We start from the raw sequence: 9,714 nt of genomic DNA, 5'->3' as shown, positions 1-9,714 counted from the left end.
GAAGTTAAGCGAGTTCGTGTGAGAGCAATCCCAGGATGGGTGACCCACTGAAAAGTTCTCGTGTGAGTTCCCAAAAACAAAATCGTGAGGGCATGGTCGGGACCTAAAGCGGACAATATCGTGCTACAGTTGAGTCGAGCCCGGAATGTGGTGAGGAGCCCGGGATGTGGTGGGGGCCCGGGCCGGGATGTGACATGGGTTGTTGTTGGTTTAAAAATACTAAAATAATACTTAAATATGCTAACATTTTAAGATAAGACAAGCGGAATGCCCTTGGTAATAACAAAAACCACATTTGAAGGCAGCATCAATTTTGACATTTCTTTGTCTTTTGTCAGCTTAGTTTTCTTTTTCATGTTAGCTTTGACATCTCAGTTGGAGTGAATGGTACGCCATTTGTTACTGTATTATGTCGATATGGCATTTTTGACATCCCCTTTGAAAATGGTTTAAGAGTTTTTTTATCGAACCAGTATGAATAAGATCGAACAACTAAAAATCCTGATGTATCAGTTCAAATCATCAATTCGTTGTAACCTACGTTTTTTGCTCTGGAGTTGGAACTTGCATTTTAGCCATAGTACTAGCTGGTGACAATGGATAGTCAATTAGGAAGTACATAAACTTTTCTTGAAAAATGAAAAGTTAAAATTGTTGTCAATAGTATTGCATTTTAATAGTATTTCTCTACATCTGTGAGTTAAATGTATGTGTTCGACTCTTAAGAATAACGAGTTGATCAATACAAAACATTATGGTTGCTTAATCATGTGGCTCTGCCAGAAATTTTTAGCTGTTAATGTGGTGCGGGTTTCCCTCAGATGGCTGTGGATCACATTTCGCGTATCAATATCTGTCAAAGCTGTTTAATTTCCACTTTTATCAAAACCATCAATTTGCAAATTTGCACTTAATAGCTACCTCCTTTGTTTTTATCTTCTGCCTTCCATTCTTTTTGTTTACTTTGGAAGGAATCCCAGAACTTTTCTAGACAAAAAGTACATTTCTCATGCATGTTCTTTTGGGTCTGATTTTTTAGGGTTCACATTGGAGAATCTATATATAAACACGCATATATATATATATATATATATATATGCAATTCCATTATACCACAAGGTTAGTTCTTTACTTTCCATAATTCTGGTTCTTGTTTTGTTTGTTGGGGTTCTTATCCAAAATTTCATTAGGGTTTTGTTAGAAACAGGTAAAGAATACATACATAAATATACAAATATATATATATATATATATATGTATGTATGTATGCATATTGATGCGTGATATTTTTTTATTAGGGTTGTAAAATTCATGTTCTTGACAAAAAAAAAAAAAAAAAAAATCATTTGGGATTTATTCTGATTCAATCTAGAGTAAAGAACGGGGAGGGGTATTCGAAGTTGAATTTGGGTGCTGAAGGGGAGCACGCTGCACTAATAAACTTGCTTACGCCCAGGTCTGCAATATGAGCTTTATTAAAAACAGGTAGGGTGTATATGCATAGATGTTATGTGTATGTATAGACATACATTTTTTAGATCTCATGTTATTTGATTTCTATCATTGTATGTATGTGTGTTGATTGTGGAGAATGTGATGAAGTAGCGATGCCCGTGTTCGGAGATGGAATTCTTGTTGATTTCTTGGCATAGAGTTTTTACTTCCACCTCATGGATTCTGATAACCGTTACAACAACAACAACAACAACAACAATGGTAGGAACAATGATGCAGCTACAATAAAAATCAATTCCCATGCTGAGGTCAGTTATAAATTCTTTAGCTATATATGGTATCAAAGGCATTTTCTTTTGGTAGCAGTGATAATCTTCGGTAACAAGATTTCGGCTCCACAGATGGGATCAACACAGCCCAAATCAGTGTTTGAGTTCGAGGATCAGAGCCTAGTTGGGGGTGAGAAACATTTATTGGATGAGGCTCCCCTCAGGGATCTTTATTCTGGTGGTGCAAATGACTGTTGTCCCCATGTCATGAATAGTGTGGTCGATAACATCAGGATTGTAGTTTTCTCTGCCCAAATTAATTTGCTCATGCCTTTTGGCCCTTTAGCAATCGTGGTTGATAAATTAACCGGCCATCATGTGAGTTTTCACTATCTTTTTCTGCATGCGAAGGTCTCGAATCATCACACGATTGTATGCCTAGTTTATTTGATTATTTCAAAGCATTTCAGGGTTGGGTCTTTCTTTTAAGCTTGTTGGGAATCATACCTTTGGCTGAGCGATTAGGATATGCAACGGAGTAAGATTTCTTGCACTCTCTATGTATACTCTTTGTTTACAAACAGAAATGTTACGAGTGGAATCCAACAGCCATGTCTGAACAGCTATCCAGTTAACTTGATGTATTAGAAAACAACATTTGTTAGTGTTTTAGCGTATTAGGGTTTAATCTGCGAGCACTTGAGACGGAAGTCCATATCAACTTACCTTGCAATCAATATGCATTATTGAGTTCCTAATACAGCTTGGCTTCTTTTAATGCAGGCAACTGGCTTGCTATACTGGACCAACAAGTAAGCATGTTGTTAATGTAAATATCCGTTTTTTCCATTTCATAAGTCTTCATAAAGCTTGAAGCTTGAGTCACTGATCAATGCCGGATTCCACAAGTCTTCATATAGCTTTTAAGTTTGGTTTGAGCACTAAAATTTCCTCATCGAACCGGTACTTCACCTGCATCACATGTTTCCTTTCACATTTAACCCTAAAATTTGAAAGCGGTTGCACTAACTTTACAATTAGTGTCCATTTTGTTGATCCAAAAATGTTACCCATAACTCCAATCATGACTTAATTCTGCAGTTGGAGGTCCTTTAAATGCCACCTTTGGAAACGCAACAGAATTGATAATATCAATTTATGCTCTGAAAAGAGGCATGATTCGTGTTGTTCAACAATCCTTACTAGGCTCAATCCTATCGAACATGTTGCTTGTGCTTGGATGCGCATTCTTTGCTGGTGGACTTGTGCATTCACAGAGGGAGCAAGTGTTCAACAAGGTATATTTCGTCTGTGAAAAAAGAGTGCTTTGTTTATTTGGTTTTATTTTTGTATTCGATCTTCCATATCTTTTTCTAGCAACTAAAGTTCAAAGTTTCTATATTCTCAGGCAACTTCTGGAGTGAACTCTGGATTGCTATTGATGGCGGTCATGGGTCTGCTCTTTCCAGCAGTACTGCACTCTACTCGGACAGAGTTGCACTATGGGAAGTCTGAGTTATCTCTTTCGAGATTCACTAGCTGCATTATGCTCGTCGCCTATGCTTCATATCTGTTTTTTCAATTGAGAAGCCAGCAGAATTTATATATTCCAGTTGATCAGGTTAGTACAAGTCTTTGCCAATAAGGACCTCAAACTGTGTTACTAATTCTTTTGCTTTCACTGTTCAAGTGTGTGATGAATTTGATTAAGTGGAGTTTGTGCACTTTCTCCTATATGTGATCTAATGGTTTATATGAATTTGGTACAAAACCAGTCAGAGAATCACACCGAAGAAAATTCAGATGATGAAGAGGCTCCTGAGATCTCTAAGTGGGAATCCATAATATGGCTATCAATTCTAACCGTGGTGATTTCAGTCCTCTCAGAATATTTAGTTAATGCTATAGAGGTAATTCATCTTGTTAGATCATTGTCTTATCGTACTAGAGTTTTCATCCTATTATTTATACCTCCAATTTTAGATGATTTGAAAATTTTATAGTATTTTTGTGGGGTTTGTTGTGAGGAATGTCTTGTGTTTCTGTATTTTTTTTTTTCCAGGGTGCATCTGTTGCAATGAGCATCCCAGTTACGTTTATTAGTGTTATTTTGCTCCCAATTGTTGGGAACGCAGCAGAGCATGCTGGTGCTGTTATGTTCGCCATGAAAGACAAGCTTGTAAGTGATTGTCCTATCGGTAGAATCACTCATGATTTATCATTCCTTGTTGACTTTGCCTCAATGTTTCGTGCAGGATATAACTTTAGGAGTGGCAATTGGCTCATCAACCCAGATATCTATGTTTGGAGCGAGTACCAAATATCATATGTATTTAGACTGACATTTACTATGATTTGTTTTTTTGGTACATATATGTGGTGTCGTGTTGATTCTGTTCATGCTTTCATATAATTTGTCCGTTCTTCTTTCTTGCTCAACAGTTTTCCGTTTTTCTTGGATTTCTGCAGATTCCATTTTGTGTGGTGGTTGGGTGGTTCATGGGGTGCCCTATGGACTTAGATTTCCAATTGTTTGAGACAGCGACACTTTTCATAACTGTTCTGGTGGTAGCCTTCATGCTGCAGGTTCGTCATTCAAACAAACCATAAATCTTTTCGTGGCACAAATGCAATAGAAAGACATGAATTTGTTTCCTTGTATCAGCACTGCAGCGACTACTTATCCTATACATAATGCGTATGAATGGATTGCATTTGAACTTGCAGGAGGGAACATCTAATTACTTCAAAGGACTGATGCTCATTCTTTGCTACATTATCGTTGCTGCGAGCTTCTTTGTACATAGAGATCCTAAAGTTCAAAGGACTGATGGTATTCACTAGTCTGCCTCCCAGTTCTTGTGATTTAATTGCAAGTGATTGTTAGAGTATATTAGTGGTCAAGGATTAGTGGTCAAGATTATGACATGTGTCACTGGATTATATGAGTTGAGATAGATAGGTTGACATGTATTTATAATGAAAAATATCTCTTGTAATAGAACAATAACTGAAGGAATAAAGATCAGTTACAGCACTCCCTCTCTTTCTGAGCTTTCTCTCTTTCTCTCTCTAGTCTTTCCTGATCTTTCAGATTCCATAGCTATTGTTAACATGGTATCAGAGCCGATCAAGGGTAACACCATTGATTGATGATCCTCTGCTTCCGCATTGTTTTGTTGTTCTTGTCGTTCGTCGTTTGTCGTTGATTGGCGTTACTGCTCGTCGTTGGTGTCGGTTGTTGAAGGTTGCTGGTGCGATTGATTGTCGGTTGCGTCGCGAACTCTATCTTTTGGAGTTCTTCGATTCATCGCTGGTGTTTCGGCGGCTGCATTCTTTCATCTTTGAGCTTCAGGAAGGTGATCTTGTTTCTTCTCATATCTACTGAAGTGTTATTGCGATCTTGATAATCTTGATCCCGTATTGTCTGAAACCCTAGATTGTGGAATTTTGGTTTCTGCGATTGTAGCATCATTTGTGGATTGCTTCTGAGTGTGCATTTTGTATATTTGCGTTACTTGCTTTGTGGTGTTTTCTGGTTAAACAATGGTTACAACTGCTCAATTGGCTCTTACTCAATCCCCAATTTCGTCTCTCATTCCCACTGTGGGTAATACTGTCACTATCAAACTTGATGATTCTAACTATGTGACTTGGAATTTTCAAATGGAGTTATTGCTGGATGGAAATGGCATTTTTGGTTTTCTTGATGGATCTGTTGTATGTCCTGATAAGACTGAGTTGAATTTTGATGCTTATGATGTTTAGAAGATACATGATAAGGCTTTAATGACGCTTATTACTGCTACCCTGTCAACTGCTGCTTTATCATGTGTTATTGGGTGTAAGAGTTCTAAGGAAATGTGGACTAGTCTTCGAGAAAGATTTGCAAATATGACTCGGACGAGTATTGTTCAAATGAAGATTGATCTTCAGAATATTAGGAAATGTCCTGAATCCATTGATGCATATCTTCAGAGGATTAAAGATGCTAGGGATCATTTAGCTGCTGTTGGGGTTGTTATTTCTGATGAGGACATTGCTATTGTTGCATTGTGGGGGTTACCTCCTGAGTATAACACTATTAAGTCTGTCATTCGTGGACGAGAAACATTGGTCTTTCTAAAAGAACTGCGGTCTCAATTGAAAGCTGAAGAAGATACGTTGAATGAAGTCACTAAGCAAGTTCCTCTTATGTCTGCTATGTTGGCTCATAAGTCTTCATCTGCGTATGACACTGGAGGTATCTCTGGTACTAATGATGGTTCATCTAGCAGCTATGTTGGCTCTCAGTCACCATATTCCTATGTGCCTCTTCAACAACCTCCTCAGTTTTTCCCTATTCCTTTCTCACAACCTTTTTCACAGCAACAATTACCCTATCCTCAGTTTCAACAACTTCCTTTTCCTGGACCCTTGGCTTTTGTCTCCCAAAGTGGTTCCGGTACATACAATAATTTCAGAGGGAATAATTTCAAACACAAAGGCAAAGGCAAGAAGTTTTATCAGGGTAATCAAGGCCAGTTTCCACAACAGTTGTCATTTGGTGGAAATCAGTATTCACCTCAGCCTCTTTTCCATTCAGTATCAAGACCACAACAACAAATGCTCTCTCCACAGAGTTATCAACCATTGCAGAAATGCCAAATATGTGATAAAAAGGGTCACTCTGCTATCAATTGTTTTCAACATGGTTGTCAGATTTGCCATAGAGTGAGGCATACGGCTGCAACCTGCTTTGACAGAAATAATTCTTCAGCTCCAGGATATCAGTCATCTCAGCAGTATTATCAACCACCATTTCCAAAGTTCCATTCTCAACAGCCTTCGGCCTCACACCAGTCTATGAATTTCCCTGGTCAGTCATCTGGCATGCATTTCAGTGGTCAGTCCTCTGGCATGAGTGGTTCTTCTTCTTCTTCTCCTATGGCTATGACAGCTCAAGCCACTCCCACTCCATCTGCACCTCAACAAGAGTTTTGGCTTCTTGACTCCGGTGCTACTCATCACATGACCTCTGATATTTCTAATCTTCAGATGGCCTCTCCTTATCCTCATACGGATACTGTCACTGGTGCTAGTGGTGAAGGTTTGCTTATTGCTCATATTGGCAATTCTAACCTTCCAACCAAGTCTCATATTTTTAAACTTCAATCTGTATTGCATGTTCCTCGTTTGTCTCAACATTTATTGTCTATGCATCAATTATGCAAAGATAATAATTGTCGATGTATCATTGATGAGTTTTCTCTCTGTATACAGGACAAGATCACTGAGAGAATATTGTTCCAAGGACTGAGTAATCATGCCGTTTATCCTCTTCCTGTGCTTCCAAAATCAAAGGTCTTACCAGCAGCATTTCTTGGTCAATATGTGTCTTCTTCATTGTGGCATTGTCGCATGGGTCATCCTACTAATCACATAGTTAAGCTAGCTCTTAGTAAGTCTGCCATTCCTTTCCATTGTACTGCACCACCTCAGCCTTGTACTCCCTGTTTGGAAGGAAAGTTTACAAAACTTCCTTTTCCTTCTCATGCTTCCAAATCTGTACTTCCTTTTGCAGTTATACATTCCGATGTATGGGGACCTGCACCTTGTATGTCCATTGAGGGGTATAGATACTATGTCTCTTTCATAGACGAATGTACTAGGTATACATGGATTTTTCCAATCATCAATAAAACTGCTGTCTTTGGTCTTTTTGTGCAATTTCATTCCTTTGTATTGAATTCTTTTGATGCTCATATTAAAATTCTTCAGAGTGATGGGGTGGGGAATATATTGGTGCTTCTTTTCAGTCTTTTCTTCGGGAAAAGGATATCACCCATCAAAAGTCTTGTCCTTATACTTCTGAGCAGAATGGGTTAGTTGAGAGGAAAAACAGGCATGTTGTTGAGACTGCCATTACTCTCTTGCAGCAAGCTTCCTTACCTTATAGGTTTTGGTATCATGCATGTGCCACTGCAACCTATCTTATAAATACGATGCCAACCTCCACTTTACTCATGAAGTCTCTCTTTGAAGTCTTGCATAAATCACCTCCTCAACTTGCTCACTTACGCATTTTTGGTTGTACTTGTTTTCCTTCTTTGAAACCCTACAGAACAACTAAACTTGATCCAAAAACCACTGTTTGTATTTTCTTGGGGTATGCATCTCAGTATAAAGGTTATATTTGTTACTCTGTCAAAGATCACAAGTTAATTGTGTCTAGACATGTCCTGTTTGATGAAAGTCAGTTTCCTGGTTCCACTAACCTTCATCATCTACAGTCTACTTCACCTTTGTCCTCAGGTGTTCCACTCTCTGGTCTTCATTCACACTCTTTTGAGCATCCTTCCTTAAATTAAACTCTCTTACCTCGGGCCATTGTTCCTGCATTTTCCCATACTCCTAGTCCAATTACTCAGTGTCATATTCTCAATCAAGGTGATCTTGTCTCCACATCGACGGATATCTCTGGTTCAGTCACAGATTCTGCCGTGGGTTCATCCTTACATCCAACTACTCCTCCGTCTCAAACTCCTATGGTTTCGGACTTGCATCCAGATACTACTACTTCTCAAGCTCCGGAATTACAACTTGTTCCCTTGAATTCTCAGAATTTCCATCCTATGCATACACGGTCTAAATCGGGGATTTCTAAGAAGAAGAAGGTGTATCATACTACAATTCATCTTGATTCTGTTAAAGAACCGACTTCTTACTCTGCAGCTTCTAAGTCTCCACAGTGGCAGCTTGCTATGCAGGAGGAAATGGATGCATTACTACAGCAACATACATGGCACCTTGTTCCATTGCCATCCAATAAAAATTTGGTGGGTTGTAAATGGATATACAAAGTCAAACGACATCCTGATGGGTCAGTTGCTCGATATAAGGCTCGTTTGGTGGCCAAGGGTTTTTCTCAAGAAGCTGGGTTGGATTATTACGAAACATTCAGTTCGGTGGTGAAGCCTACTACTGTGCACCTTATTCTCTCTCTCGCAGCCACTCAGGGATGGAAACTGAAACAACTTGATGTCAAGAATGCCTTTTTACATGGCTTTCTTGAGGAGGAGGTGTATATGTCCCAGCCACAGGGTTTTGTTAACAAGGATCATCCCGACTATGTTTGCAAATTACAAAGGTCACTTTATGGACTCAAACAAGCTCCCCGAGCTTGGAATGACAGGTTCACCACCTTCTTACTTTCATTGGGGTTTAAGTCTTCTTATGCCGATCCTTCCATGTTTGTTCACCATAATGGTACCAACATGGTTGTGTTATTGTTATATGTGGACGACATCATACTTACTGGTGATAGTGATGCTTGTGTTCAGTCTGTTATCTCTCAGTTAACCACAAAGTTTGACATGAAGGATTTGGGGATTCTTCACTATTTTCTTGGCTTGCAAATTGACTATCACTCTTCGGGCTTATTTGTGCATCAGTCTAAATATGTTCATGATCTGTTGCAACGGACGAATATGCTTGAGTGTAAACCATGTCTCACACCCTGTCATCCTAATCAGAAACTTCTCACTCATGGCAGTCCTAGTTATTCCGATCCCACACATTACAGGAGCATTGTCGGAGCTCTTCAATACTTAACATTTACACGGCCTGATATTGCCTATTCTGTGAATCAAGTGTGCCAATTTATGCATTCTCCTCTGGACTCTCATTATGTTGCTGTCAAGCGGATTCTTCGATATCTCCGTGGTACTATCGGCTGGGGCGTCTTTTTTCAACCTGGTTCTCTATGCTTACGAGCTTACACAGATGCTGATTGGGCTGGTGATCCCAACGATAGGCGGTCTACTACAGGTTTTGTTGTCTTTTTAGGCTCCAATCCCATTTCTTGGAGCTCTAAGAAACAACATACTGTTAGCCGGTCATCGACAGAGGCTGAATACAGGGCTATGGCCACTACCACTGCCGAAGTTGTTTGGCTTCAACAACTTTTGAAGGATCTTCATCTTGACATTTCCTCTCCTCCCAGTTTACA

General features: G+C 39.2%; 1 protein-coding gene across 1 annotated transcript; it reads left to right on the top strand.

Moving 5' to 3' along the window:
* The first annotated feature begins 1,370 nt into the window (after positions 1–1,370).
* On the top strand, positions 1,371–5,112 carry LOC137709121 (vacuolar cation/proton exchanger 3-like). The gene is made up of 13 exons (XM_068448247.1): positions 1,371–1,485; positions 1,591–1,763; positions 1,857–2,102; positions 2,195–2,262; positions 2,508–2,536; positions 2,826–3,022; positions 3,133–3,345; positions 3,500–3,634; positions 3,787–3,903; positions 3,980–4,033; positions 4,194–4,310; positions 4,452–4,541; positions 4,849–5,112. The coding sequence occupies exons 2-13, from the start codon at positions 1,671–1,673 to the stop codon at positions 5,110–5,112; spliced, it is 1,623 nt and encodes a 540-aa protein (XP_068304348.1). The 5' UTR covers positions 1,371–1,485; positions 1,591–1,670.
* Positions 5,113–9,714: the final 4,602 nt, after the last annotated feature.

This window comes from Pyrus communis, chromosome 11 (assembly GCF_963583255.1).
Source record: "Pyrus communis chromosome 11, drPyrComm1.1, whole genome shotgun sequence".
In the NCBI taxonomy this organism is placed as follows: domain Eukaryota; kingdom Viridiplantae; phylum Streptophyta; class Magnoliopsida; order Rosales; family Rosaceae; genus Pyrus; species Pyrus communis.
This window is presented reverse-complemented; position numbering and strand designations above follow the sequence as displayed.

What these genes read in the sequence shown, in the direction of transcription:
- LOC137709121 (XM_068448247.1), top strand. Translation starts at nt 1,671, where the DNA reads ATGGATTCTGATAACCGTTACAACAACAACAACAACAACAACAATGGT. An exon ending in TCGCCATGAAAGACAAGCTT is followed by an intron (nt 3,904 to 3,979) that starts GTAAGTGATTGT and finishes TGTTTCGTGCAG; the next exon opens with GATATAACTTTAGGAGTGGC. An exon ending in TGGTAGCCTTCATGCTGCAG is followed by an intron (nt 4,311 to 4,451) that starts GTTCGTCATTCA and finishes TTGAACTTGCAG; the next exon opens with GAGGGAACATCTAATTACTT.